Source organism: Plecotus auritus, assembly GCF_963455305.1.
Source record: "Plecotus auritus genome assembly, chromosome: 8".
In the NCBI taxonomy this organism is placed as follows: Eukaryota; Metazoa; Chordata; class Mammalia; order Chiroptera; family Vespertilionidae; genus Plecotus; species Plecotus auritus.
The window spans coordinates 7,585,563-7,599,513 of record NC_137782.1 but is presented as its reverse complement, the minus strand read 5'-3'; the positions used below and the strand labels follow the sequence as shown (position 1 = coordinate 7,599,513).

General features: G+C 46.5%; 1 protein-coding gene across 25 annotated transcripts in view; it reads right to left on the bottom strand.

Annotated features, from left to right (window-relative positions):
• The window catches only part of DTNA (dystrobrevin alpha), a 332,992-nt gene that overhangs the window by 13,192 nt on the left and 305,849 nt on the right, over window positions 1-13,951 (bottom strand). For 17 of the 25 annotated variants that reach the window (XM_080683220.1, XM_080683222.1, XM_080683225.1 and 14 more), the window contains 2 exons: window positions 4,732-4,894; window positions 1,071-1,160 (listed from right to left, as the gene is read on the bottom strand). In XM_080683220.1, the coding sequence (XP_080539346.1) occupies window positions 1,071-1,160; window positions 4,732-4,894 (253 nt within the window). Of the gene's footprint in view, window positions 1-1,070; window positions 1,161-4,731; window positions 4,895-11,849; window positions 13,019-13,951 lie in introns of those variants that run through there. The other 8 variants (XM_080683230.1, XM_080683233.1, XM_080683226.1 and 5 more) reach the window with 1 other exon arrangement.

Below are 13,951 nucleotides of genomic sequence, written 5' to 3'. Positions count from 1 at the left end.
TTAATGTTACTTTAATGTAGGAAATACAAACCCAAAGTATTACATTCACTTAATATTTCAGAGCATTACCTATAATAATAAAAGCATAATATGCTAATTAGACCAGACGACCTTCCGGACGAAGCCGGGGCTGCGAGGCAAGCCTGGGTCCCCCGGTGCTTGCCGGGTGCCGGAGGGAAGCCGGTGTCGGCAGCCGGGGGAAGGAAGGCCTACTCTTGCACGAATGTTGTGCATCGGGCCTCTAGTAAGAGTATAAACTAATAGTACTTGAGACTTCTACAATAAGAATAACATTTTTATAATCTCCACGATGTATTAACTACTGCCATTTTTATCCTATTTGGTAATCTTAATCTAAAATAGCAGCAACAATTTTCATTACTTTAATTCTTATAGAGATTTTAATTTTAAATCCCAATTTTTTTAATATTGAAGTTTTATTTCTTATAGTTGTTGTAATCTCAACTACATGACAAATATCTTGCTACGTGTGCTTTAAGGAACAGATAAGATGCATTAGTAACTGGTAGGATAATTATTCGAATATTCATTATTTGAATAACATTTTTAAAGCTCTGTGTAGCATTATGAGGATAAAGAGACTCTCACAATTTTCTGCTATTTATATTCTGGGCAGATCTATCTTTAGAGATACTGCAAAGGTAAATTTCAGGTTAGCCTCATCCAAATAGCCATTCATTTCCAATGAACAGAGTCTAAATTAGTAAATAAGACATTTTGACCTTATGCAATCACTTCTGTGTCTTGTCACATTGGATCATGAGAGATGTTAACAGTGACTCTCTTTGGCTTCTTGAATTATAAGTCAATTTAAATATTTTTTTATCTATTCTTTTCTACACTATTAAACTTTCTGCATTAAGCATGTATTAATAATCTTAGCAGCAGCTATAAACATCAGTTAAAAATCTGAATATGGCAACCAAATATCACACAGCTCTTCAAGAAAATCTTTTTAAATTCGACAGTGAGCAGATCTCTAACAGAAGCCCCGAGAACTTTTGGGTTCCTCTGCAAAGAGCAGACAAATGAGGGGGCCAGGGACACACCGGAGTTCAGCTCTTTCACGAGAGAGGACATGGTGTTAGTGATGGAATCCGCAGCCACTAGCAAGTCATTCCTTAGGTTTCTTCTGGAACCTTAAGTGAAGAAGAAATGACAATAAATAAATAAAAAATAAATCAAAGCTTTTCCTTTCCCCCAAATTTTAGGCTGTTGATCATTTCCAAGGCCATTCCCAAGCAAGAAAAGTTCCAAGGCGTCTCCTTTACAGATGTGCTTTGGTTCATTTCCTGGAAAGAAGGACGTGTGCTCAGGGCAGTGGCCTCTGGTGAAGAAACACATGGCAACCGATGGGGGTTCATGTAATTTATTGTCCAAACTGGGACAATTCTGCAAGTGAACGAGGGAGGTATGAATAATAAGACGGGGTGACCCGGCACCAATGGGGATGGTCCTAGGTAAACCAGTGTGAGTGGTGGCCCTTCTGAAGAACAACCCACACAGATGAACGACCAGCTTTTGCCAGGAGAGCGGCACCTTCCTAGCCGCTCCGATCATTTCAGCCACTACCTGGTGGCCGAGCCCACGGGATTCTATCTCTATCACCGCAGCCCTTGTGTCCAACCAGGTCTCCCCGAGCTCCCCCTCCCCTTACAGCTATCTCGTGGGAATGGGTACCCTGTGTACCGAATGCCTCAGAGCATGAAAAAGGGGGGGGGGGATTCTTGCTCTGGCTGCCAAGGCATGCGCACAAGGTGTATGGCCGGTACCCTGAACTGGAACTTAGTCCGTGTTTCTTCACGGTAGAGAGATATTAGCATGATGTTCCAGGCACACTAAGGGTTAGATGGTCTCAGTGGGCTGGCCTGGGGACCAGGCAGGGTTGAGATGGAGCAGAGGGCTGATCACCATAATCTTTGGAAAAAAGGACCAAGATTCCAAATATCTGACTTATCGATGGATTTATGAGCTTGGCCACATTTCATTCTGTCACTTCTCAGAAAGTACAACTAAATTAGTGAAAGGATAGGCACATGAAAATTAAAAAAAATCAAAGCAGTCACATGAAACAGTAATTCTAATAGAAGCTCAAACTGATTTAAAATTCCTTAAAGTAAGATTTAGGGAAAGGACATTTTACCTTCTAAAAATTAAAGTAAAACCTAGTTAGTTACTTTGTATAACTTAAATTATTTTCTTTTTCAGAAGGAAAAGTCCTATTATGGATCTTCCCTCTTCCCTCCTAGGAGAGAAGACATCACTCTTCCCCTTGTAAAAGGTAAGACTGTTGTCCCCATGCACAGTGGGTGAGAGGGCCTGTTTCCTCACACTTTTCTACATCTGGATATTACTGATTTTTTTAAACATTTTCATATTGTTATTGGCCATTTATAATTTCTCTCTGTTCATACCCTTTACCTATTTTTATTTTGGGGATGTCTTCTTACTGATCTCTATATGTTTTATGTCTAACGGAAATGATAAAACTTAACTGCCATATATGTTGGAAATGGTTTACTCAAAATTATTTTATTTTTGGTCTTTTGACTTTCTGCCTTCGGATAAATTCCCAGAAGTGGAATCACTGTCTTTCTTGACCTCAGATCCATAGGAAAGAACCTGGAAGAATGCCATGATAAATTGGTAATTTAAAGAAAATGCAAATTACGAACCAAAATAAGCATGAGCTTCTTTGTGTGAAAAAGAGTGTCTATAAAATACACTTAAACATATCTATCATCTATCTATCTATCTATCTATCTCTCTATCTATTTATCTATCTATCATCTATCTCTCTATCTCTCTATCTCTCTATCTATCTATCTATCTATCTATCATCTATCTATCTATCATCTATCTATCTATCTATCTATCTATCATCTATCTATCTATCATCTATCTATCTATCTATCTATCTATCATCTATCTATCTATCTATCTATCTATCATCTATCTATCTATCATCTATCTATCTATCTATCATCTATCTATCTATTTATCATCTATCTATCTATCTATCTATCTATCATCTATCTATCTAGCATCTATCTATCTATCTATCATCTATCTATCATCTATCTATCTATCTATCTATCTATCTATCATCTATCTATCTATCATCTATCTATCTATCTATCTATCTATCATCTATCTACCTATTTATCATCTATCTATCTATCTATCATCTATCTATCTAGCATCTATCTATCTATCTATCATTTATCTATCATCTATCTATCTATCTATCTATCTATCATCTATCATCTATCTATCTATCATTTATCTACCTGTCATCTATCTATCATCTATCTATCTATCTATCTATCTATCTATCTATCTATCATCTATCTATCTATCATCGATCTATCTATCATCTATCTATCTATCTATCTATCATCTATCTATCTATCTATCTATCATCTATCTATCTATCATCTATCTATCTATCATCTATCTATCTATCTATCTATCACCTATCTATCTATCTATCATCTATCTATCTATCATCTATCTATCTATCTATCTATTTATCATCTATCTATCTATTTATCATCTATCTATCTATCTATCTATCTATCTATCATCTATCTATTTATCATCTATCTATCTATCTATCTATCATCTATCTATCTATCATCTATCTATCTATCTATCTATCTATCATCTATCTATCTATCTATCTATCTATTTATCATCTATCTATCTATCTATCTGTAAGTGAAAAGTTGAGAAGGACCAGACTGTTAATAGTGTTCACGTCTAGGAATGAGATCAGCAGGGTGAGGGTCTGCAGGAGAATTCCCCTCCCCCTGCCCTCCCCTAATTTTTTCCAAATCTAAAAAATAATGGCAAGGAAAGTTTTAAAAATTGTTAAAATATTTTCAAATGAGTAAAATCACTTGCCTTGGGATACGTCCACTCTCCCCTCCCCCTTCCCAACCATGAGTGTGTAAACGGAAGAGGCCACCAGTGAGAGAATGCTGTTTGCCATCTCCCTTCAGCTTTGCGCTCCTCTGTTAACTACAGAGGCCTAACTGGGTAGCCCCCCCTTATAGAGGCAGATCCAGCTCTAAGGGCACCTGTAGAATGACTACCCGTCCTTCTGATCACAGGCTAGAGAGCTGAACTGTTTCATCTCAATCTCGAGTTTGCTTTCACGCAGAGAAGCAGGAAAGGAGATCTTTCAGAATTTAAAACAGGATTCCATGGATAGTTTCCTGAGATATCTGTGAAAGGATTTCCCTTCCCTTAATGGGCAAAGACGCATAAGAAACGGGGCCGGGCAATAGAAGGAAGCCCCAGGAAGGTAAGACGGTGAGGTGCGGAACAGATTAGCCAGGAGTTTCTAAAACAGCTCCCGGCCAGGCTCTGCCAGACGCCATGGAATAGCCTAGAACCGTGGTCGGCAAACTGCGGCTCACGAGCCACATGCGGCTCTTTGGCCCCTTGAGTGTGGCTCTTCCACAAAATACCACGGCCTGGGCAAGTCTATTTCGAAGAAGTGGCGTTAGAAGAAGTTTAAGTTTAAAAAATTTGGCTCTCAGAAGAAATTTCAACCGTTGTCCTGCTGATATTTGGCTCTGTGGACTCATGAGTTTGCCGACCACTGGCCTAGAACATGCCCGGCTTTGGACCATTCAAAGGACCGCGGTGACTTGTTTGTCACATAAAAGCAGAACACAACAAAAAATAAACAAAGCCACTTACTTTGTGCAAACGCCTCCTGCACGTCTCCCCCCACCCCGGTGAGCGAGTCCTGCGGCGTGTGGGCCGGCGTGGGGCAGGCGGACGCCGAGCGCACGGGCATGGGGATGGGCCTGCTGATGGTGTGGCTGGGCGAGGAGCGAGGAGAGCCTGCTGCCCCCTGGGTCTGCAGAGACAATGGGAGGTTACTTCGCTTTCCCTCGAACACCCCGCGGGCCACCATCCCCAGGGCCTCCCTCAGACAGATGTTAAAAACAGTCACAATGACATCTCAAAGCTGCAGGAAATCCGAGGTCGTTGAGATGGGCGTCCTACACCTGAGTCGCAGGTGCAGGAAGTGCAGGACCGTATTACATCATCTGACTTCTGGCCGTATCCCGAAAGCTAAGAAAGTCGGCAGAGCACTGTTCGATGCTATGTGAGAGGTGTCCCCGGGGAATGAAGCTACTGTTAAGCAGCGGAAATGACAAGGCGTGCCTATTTTTTCCTTGAAGGAAGTGCTGCGTGGAATAAAAAGACACCTAACGAGAAAGTTGTAAGTTTAAACTCGGAGACTTTTGGGGGCTGGGTCTGGTTTGTACTTCCTAGATTTTCAATCTGTCTTTCCTGGCCTCATCTGTCGAGGCTAATGTAGAGTCATGCATGCAATAGGGTGCATACTAAGTCTCACAGTATGCATCAGACAAGGCACACATTTTTAAATCCCGATTTTACAGTGAAAGTTGCCTTCGTCAAACTGCTCAGTGGTTCGGGGCTTCCAGTGGGGAAGAGGAGAAAAAGCAGGCTGAGTTTCTAACTTGGGGCTGCTGTTTCCCTGTAGGAAGTGTCTCTCTCTGGGTTTCCAGCAGCAGTGTTCCAGCAGGGAGAATAGGAAGATTTAAGATGAGTGAAGAAAGAAGTAGAAAACAAGGAAAAACCATGGATCTCCGCACCCCAGTCCTCAGCAGGAAACCGTTCTTAGACAGTCACACCTCGGATCTCGCAGCTTTTGTCTCTACAGTGAGGTCTCTTCAAAGTTAATTACTTTACAAAGGAAGTCAGTCACTCACGAGTAAGAAAATGCAAGGAGACCCTCGGGGCATACACAGCAGATTAGGAGTTCCCACACATTCCAGTTCAGCCTGGGGTCTGGGTCGGGGAGAGTGAGGGCTCTGTCCCGCAAGGCCCAGAGGTTCACCACCAACCCAACCAAACCCCGAGGCGTGCACCCCGAGAGCCGTGCTCTGGAATATTCCACTTAGATCTGTGCTGTGGGTTCAGCCTCTTGCAGTGAGAACACACCACGTCGGCCCGGTACAATGCCATGCGGTTGTTAGCTTTCCCGGGCTCAGTGTCACACACGGAAGTCAAAGCTATACATTGAGAACAACCCGGAACTACAAGACGAAGCACAACAGCACAGAGGACAGGAAAGAAAGCACGTGACGCCCACCGGGCCGAGGACGCCACCGGCTCCCTCTCTGCCGTACCTGGGAGTGGTCTCTCCGGGCCCAAGGAAGAGGCGTTTGCCCGCGTGCGATGCTTGGCAGCCTGCTGGCCCCAACCCGCTGGGGACGGGTCTGCTTTCCCCAGCAAACCTGGCGCCTCCACCTCATTACCACGGCACGTCTGCTCCTGAGCTACCCCGCTATCTCCCCGCCTCCCAGGCCACTCCTCAATGGCCTCACAGTGGAGCCGAGCTTTGCCAGGGGTCAAGGGTTTTTGTGTCTATCCCTGATTCCATCCGGGCCGCTGCAGGAGGCACCTTTACTCTAAATGTGCAGATGTGGCTCCGGAGCCCAGGGGGTGCCAACCATCGCCCAGGAGGTGAAGCCAGCGTGTCTGGGCAGGTGTCTGAGCCCAGCTGCTCTGACTGCCCTGGGCTGCAGGGGCCTGGAGGGGCCAATGGAGGCAGATGGGGGTCAGTTGCCTCAAGGGCTGCCTCGCCCTGGCAGCCCCTCCGGTGCATGAATTTCAAGTGCTCCTTGCCCTCCTTACCTGTCCTCTTCACTAAGGAGCCAGCCGCAGCGGGAAGGGGGGCTGGAGCTGGAGCTGGACAGAGGACGAAGGAAGGGGGGTCCTCTTAGCTCCTTTTGGTGAGGACAGTGCCCAGGCCTCCCCTGGGGCAGGAGGGTCACAGTCACAATACAACTCCACTTTGTATGCAGTTCACAAAGCCAAGCACCTTTCCATACATCTTCTTTGGTCTCATTTTCCTGATAATCAGTGTTAGGAATGATGGTAGCTTATATTCAAAGAACAGTTTGCCGTCGATCCCAACTGCTTCAATGGGTCCTCCTCACAGCCATATGAGAGATATTATTCCCATATTTTTCCGAGGCAATAATTGGCACCACAGCTGCTGCTCAGGATTGTGGGCCCTGTGACCAACCATCACCCGCTTCCCTCCGGCTTCACAAAGGCAGGAAGGGGGAGCACCCCGAGGGCCAGAAGGCACGGCACACAGACCCACCAGCACGCTGTGTGGGAGCAGGGCCTAGGGCTTCCTGCTGGGCCAGCCAACGGCCTTCACTCGGGGGTCACGGGGAGCAGCGTGCGTGCCCAGGGTGGCAGGACAGCACGTGTTGTTTCATGACGGATGTGCGGCTATTTATGCGGTACCTGCAGGGCATTGTATTTCTAAAACTGGAAGATTCCGAATTCTGGGACATTTCAGCTGTGGGGCTGTGGGCCTGCATCTCAGCCTTTTAACGGCTGTCCTGGGCTGTCCTGGGCAGCAGCCCTGATCACACCTGTTCCACCAGGCTCCCCGGTACAGGCTGTTTGTGGATCCCCTCTCTGGGCATGGCGCCGGGCCCTCCTCACCTTCCTGACGCTGAGACCCTTCCCTCCGGCGACGTTCTCCCCTGCTCCCCACGCACTGAGCTCTCTGCTCTTTGTGTCTGTCTGAGGCCTTCCCAGTCCCACCTTTTCCTGCTTAATGCCTGCTCTCCAAGGCCAACTTGCCCTGCTTCTCTCTGCCTGCTTCCAAACTCCTTTTCGGGGGTGGGGGTGGGGGGTTTCCATGTTGAGAGAAAAATAATTGACTGTGGTTATGCTTAAAGGGAAAAACAATCGAGGGAATCTAACTGACACCCATGTGTGAATGACTAATAGCAACCGTCTCCCAAGTGAATCTCTAATGGGTGCAATTTCAAGCCGTGGGATTACGTGAAGAATGCTAGTGGGAGGTTCTGTGCTGAAGAAGATTCAGCGGCATCCTTCCTGCAACTGGCAACACCCACGCCTTGTCCAGTCTTTGCCTGGACCTTTGCGGGGAAGCCTGGCTCCTGGACCCCATCTCTCTTGGTGAGGACAGGGCCCAGTATTTGCCTGGACCTTTGGGGGGGGGGGAAGCCTGGCTCCTGGACCCCCTCTCTCTTGGTGAGGACAGTGCCCAGTCTTTGCCTGGACCTTTGGGGGGGGGGGGGCCCTGGCTCTTGGACTCCCTCTCTCTTGGTGAGGACAGGGCCCAGTCTGATGTGTGGTACCCATCTCTGGCCTTCCCTCCGTTGCTCTTGTAGGGCCACTCGGAAAGGACAGGGGCCGGCTGGCACCGGGGGAGACCAGCAGAGCAGATACCACCGAGCCTTATGGTCCCAGGAGTGGCCTCTGTAGAAGGGCGGCCGCTGGCCTGGGCCTGCAGCACGGGTGTCTGCTAACAGCTCTAGGAGAGCTAGCCTGAACAGTCTCCGCGCACATCCTTCCCTGGAAATTACCCGCTCATTCATGGAGCGAAGACTTAAGGGATGATGATCCATGCCGATCAATATATAGACCTAAAATTCCCTAGAAGGGAGTTGATTTATGGAAGAAGGAAAACATACATCATACTTGGAAAATTTAAAATAGCTCTCTTCCTAGAGAATAAATGAAAAATTCATTTCTACACTCCATCCTCTGGATCCACTCAACTTGCTGTTGTATAAATTTTTAAACAGTCTGACAAGATCCATAAATTTTCTGACCTTCCCCCCAACCCTGTCCCCCTCCCCCCCGGAAGTATTTTGGTTTCCACTCAGCACCAGAAAGGGCTGCTTCAAGGAAGGGACCCAATGCCTCACTACGGAACCAGCCCTGCCTGGTTCCTGGCAGAGGACGGCAGCGAGGCGGCAGTGGGTGGCACCACGTGCCCCTCCTCCCGACTTGGAAAGTCTACCTCTCAGGTGTGGCTGAGAACACAGCCTAGTCAGGCCTGGTTTTACTTAGCAGCCTGGGAAGGCAGAGCAGAGCAGAGCTACCTCTAACCCTCTGTCCATCCTTTCTCCCAATGCACCCTCGCCGACCATCATCGCAGGGATGGTGGTGTACCGCGTGCTATGAGGTCACAGATGAGGTCACTGACTCTGAGCTGGCTGGCAGGAGCATCACTGGACTTGGGTCCTAACAGCAGAGATTTCCAGGCAGAAGAGAGGAGGCATGGGGAGAAGAGAAGAGCATTCCGGGCCGTGGAGCAGCACGGGAAGTGGGAGGGATATGGCAGGTAGGATTGGGAGGCCAGTGTGGTTAAAGCAGCAGGTTCACGGTGGCGAGTGGGACAGAATGAAGCTGGGAAGGGGAGGGGCCTGGTTTGGGGGCCTCCAATGTCATAAAAGGGGCTAGACTTTATCCTGAATTTTTACTTTTCTAGAATTAACTAATCCCTAAGATTAAAAATGGATGTGTGTGTGTGCGTGTTTGAGAGACAGAGAGACAGAGAGAAAGAGAAAGAGAGAGAGAGAGAGAGAGAGAGAGAGAGAGAGAGAGAGAGAGACTAAGACTCTGGGAGAGTACGTTTTTGAACACTAGATGTTAGCCCTTATACTGCAGTTGATTATTGATGATAAGAAATGTCCATGCTCCCACCCTCACTTTTGATTGCTTCACTACTCCACAGAATACACACCAGAGAGGAATAGCAAGGGACATAGAGAGAGGCGAAACCCAAGCTGGTACCATTTGTCATTTCTGGCCTGTTCATGTTCCATAGCATGTTTGGGAGAAGCAGGAACCTGAGTGACTATGATTTCAAGCCATCTAGTTGTACACAGAGAAGAGAATGGGGGCAGGAGGTGAAATCTGGAACGATGTTTGACCATCTTCCCCTGATGGAGACACTGTTAACTGTAAGGAAGAAAAGTGAGTGCATGACTGTGTGTGGGTGTGCTTGTAAAGTATGGGTCAATTGAGAAAGTTTACATCCATCAATGTGTATATGTGTGCATACACACATATATTCATACTTATATCTAACATGCATGTGGTATTTTCCAAAGTGCTGGTACGTCCGTTATCTTTTTAAACCCATACAACAACCTCGTGAGCCATGTTGTAACTGTTTGAAATAAATCCCCAGGAAGCTGACTGACTTACTCAAGATCTTCCACAGCAGGAGAAGAGCTGGGGTCGGGACAATTCAGGTCTAACGCCAGTAATCTTCCTAAGAAGTTATTATTGAGATCATTCTCAACTCAGATTGAGCTGGTTTTAGATTGGGACATAATATTTGGAGCTGGAAGTATACCAGAGACTCTGGAACATACATACCATCACTGAAATTATACCCCAGCCGCCTTCATTATTATCTTTTTATGAGTGTTCTTTTTATGATACCTTCAATAAATCTTAAATATACACAAAGAAGAAAGAGGGTAGGATAATTTCAATTCATGTTTTGTAAAAAAAATTTATTGCTTATCATATCATAATCATTGTGTTATATATATTACAGGCACTATTTAAAAAAAAAATCATGTTCTTTCCTCAAGGGGAATAAATTCATGCATTACCTCTAACAAGGAAAGTATAAGTAGGAATTATATAGACCAGTATAATAAAATACATTGAACCACACAGACGTAGGATAAAGCAAGTAGAGGTTATTCAATCAGCACGGTTTGTTGTGTGCAGTGTCTGAAGTCTGATTTTACAAAGAGAACCTCCCCAAAGGGGGAAGGCTTATAAACCAAGACAGGACTTAGGAGCAGACGCCGGACTAAAGCCTCTAAATTCTCCCCTGATGAGTTTATGCGCCGGAAGTCAGCGTGTGTGGATGGCATTTGTTCGTCGTTCCTCGTGGAACTGCCTCCCAGGGGCTGGGGACTGGGACGGGTGAGGCTGTCTTTAACCTGCCTGCAGGCCTGAAAGCTGCCGCTGCACTGTCCCTGTTGCTGCGCATGCCCTTCCTGCAGAGCTCTCAGCGAAGGTTTTCTTTTTACTCTTTATCCTGGTTCTCAGGATTTGATGCTGACAGAAGTCATAAATCCTGAGAACCAGGATTTCTGTCCCAATAAGACCGCCAATTATGTTTTCCTTTAGGCCTCCTTGCCAGCGAGCTCAGAAGAATACTCCCGTCCCTTGTAACGAGCACATGTGCACTTTTCTTTCCTTCTTTGATTTTTCTAGTTTATGAAGTCCTTGTTTATGTTATATTTGTTATAAGCTACTTCAGGCCCCTTTAAAAAGGGGGCTTGAGTATAAAAGCAAATAAATGCAAACTCGCCCCCCCCCCTCCCCCAGCAGACAAGGCACTGCTGACATCTGGGGGTTAGCAATAATGAATGGCCTTGCGGTACCCAGGCAGCCGTACCCACTGAGGGCCGCCTTTCCAAGACGCAGCAGCTGCCAGGGCTCCGTGGGGAGGGGCAGGAAGGGAAGGAGGCAGCAGTGCTCTTAGCTCTCTCATATGAACGTCCTGACTCTCTGCATCTATGGGTTTATGAACTTCCTGGTCCACGGAGCATCTGAAGACTGCGTTCGTTGCCTGGGAAACGGGAGAGGCGTCCCAGAGGGAAATGGACAAAGCAAGGCTGACTGGTTACAGGCGGACGGCTGCTGTCTCTCCACTAGGAGGGAGGTTGTATGGGACCTTACGTCCTTTTCTTGCGCACACGCTCAGGAAGGGAAGCAAAGAGGCTGCGTGCAGAGAGACGTGCGCAGCGAGGCCTTTCTATCTCCCATGGCCCCAGTGTGGTGGAAGTACATAGCGATGCCCCATGTATGCGTTTACGGGCAACGATGCGGCTGCCAATGTGTGTCCTTCACCCAGGGGCACTGCCTCTCATTAAAAGTGGGCTTTCGTTTTAGTAATTGTTTTTCACAAAATACAAAAAGAATGTAATACATTGTCTTTATTGTCTGACATTACAGATTCGTTTTACACGTTTCTTTCTTTCTTCCTTTTTTTTTTTTTTTTTTTTTACAGACCAGGGGAATGAATAAAGGTTAAAAATGTGTCCAGCATTTTGCAAACATTCTTTGTTACACACAAACACACACAGTGAATAATAGGAAAGAGAATACAGAAGAATTAAAAGGCAGGTTGAAATCGGACAGGCTGTAGGTCTGATCGATCCATGGGGAGAACGTGAAACTTTCTGATAGTACTGGGGGGCGGGGTGTATTCTCATACACGGCTTGGCACATGCACTTGGAAGGAAAGCTGCTTTATTTTGCTGCCACTGGATTATTATTACTTTTTGAGTATGCTGCTCCCTCTGCTGGCCTCTGAACCACAGGGTTAGACACAGGGTTTCCGTTCAGGAGTTTGGGCCACAGTGCGAGCCGGGCACCCCTACTCCTAGAGATGTAGGTGAGGACCCTGGGCGCTGCCAGAGCAGACCGGCTCTCAGTGAGCAGAGGAGGCTGAAAGCGTCCTATTCGTTTGAGATTACCGTCGCCCAATGGTAGGGATTCTGCTTGGGAGAACGAAACCCTGGGACGAGAATAAGTACCGAGTACAGTCTTTCTCTCCAAAGACTGAGCACATTTTGGGGAATTGGGGCTTAATAATTATGTAACAAGAAGAAACAGAGTTGACTAATTTTTATAAAGAGAGGCCCCACACCTTTTCAGGGAAATGGAAACGGACTGGCTACCGGCAGCGTCACAGGGTGTCCCGTGAGCTTCGGTGTGCTGAGGGTCTCTCTAGGGCAGCTTTAGCGCCTGTGACGGTGCCTTCCTATGAGGAATAGGGTTTGCTCCACAACCCAGAGAAGCATGAGGCTGGTTTGATAGTCAGACCCCCCAGAGATCGAAAAAGTGTCCCACAAATTACAATTGGTTCCCTCTTCTCCAAAGTGTAATAGTTCTTCTTTTGATGCTGACAGAAGTCATCGTTATAAAAAATGCTAAATTTAATATATTTCCATTCAAGCACTATATTGAAAAGGAAGCAAATTAGTATGATTTTTTTTTTCTCTTTCCAAACTGAAGCATGAACATACATTAGAGGCAAAAGCAATGAGAGAAACAGCAGGACGGCAGGCCCCTCCACTGTTAGTTAAGACCTGCAGTAGGGAACATAACTTACTCCCTGCTTCAGTTCTTCTTCCTACAGAAAGATGGAACCAATAACAGTTAGGTTACCCAGGGTTCCGAGAAGAGCATACATACAGGGTGAAGGGAAGCAGGTGGGGACACATCAACACAGCTTTGGTGGCAGGTCAGCTCTCTCTCTACCTCCGTGACTTCAGTCCTAAGTCTTAGGTATCAGGAACTATAGACTCATCTCCTTCCTCCCTGTGCCAACCACCTTTCAGCACAGCCTGCCTATCCTGGTGTGCGTACATCCTGATACCTTAAATGCTCTGTAAGGTCGATGCCCCGACGGTTGGGGGTAAACAGACTTCCATCCAGTGCGATGGTGATAGCATTTACAGGAATATAAGCAGGGGGATGTGTGCAGAGCTCCCTGTCACTTAGTGAAGAGGAAGATGGGATCGGCCTTCTTCACTTGGTGTATTTGGAAAGGAAAGCAGAAAGAGCTTCTCAGGGTCATCAAATGAGAGGACAGGCCAGAAACAGCAACTGGTTGTTAATGATCTAGTCCCGTCTTAACACATACAGAACCACAGAAACCGAATTCCACACATCGCATGTCTAACACGCTGACGGTAGTGTAGTAACGAGAAAGCTCCCAACACTGATGGCGGGAAAAGTCAACTAAGGAATAAAAAAGAGTAAAGAAAACAAAAGAAAGAAGTGTTAATGTACAGTAGTGCCTGACAGGTTTCATGGTAGGTTTCAACCAGTATTTATTAAAGAAAAGTAAGGAAGGAAGGGAGGGAGAAGAGGAAGAGAAGGAGGAAGAGGAGGAGGAGGAGGAGGAGGAGGCCAGGGAGGGAGAGGGAGAAAGGAAGGGAGGGAAGGAGGGAGGGAGGGAAGGAGGGAGGGAGGGGGGAGGAGAGAGAGAGAGAGGAGAGAGAGAGAGAGAGAGAGAGAGAGAGAGAGAGAGAGAGAGAGAGAGAGAGAATACAGAAACAAT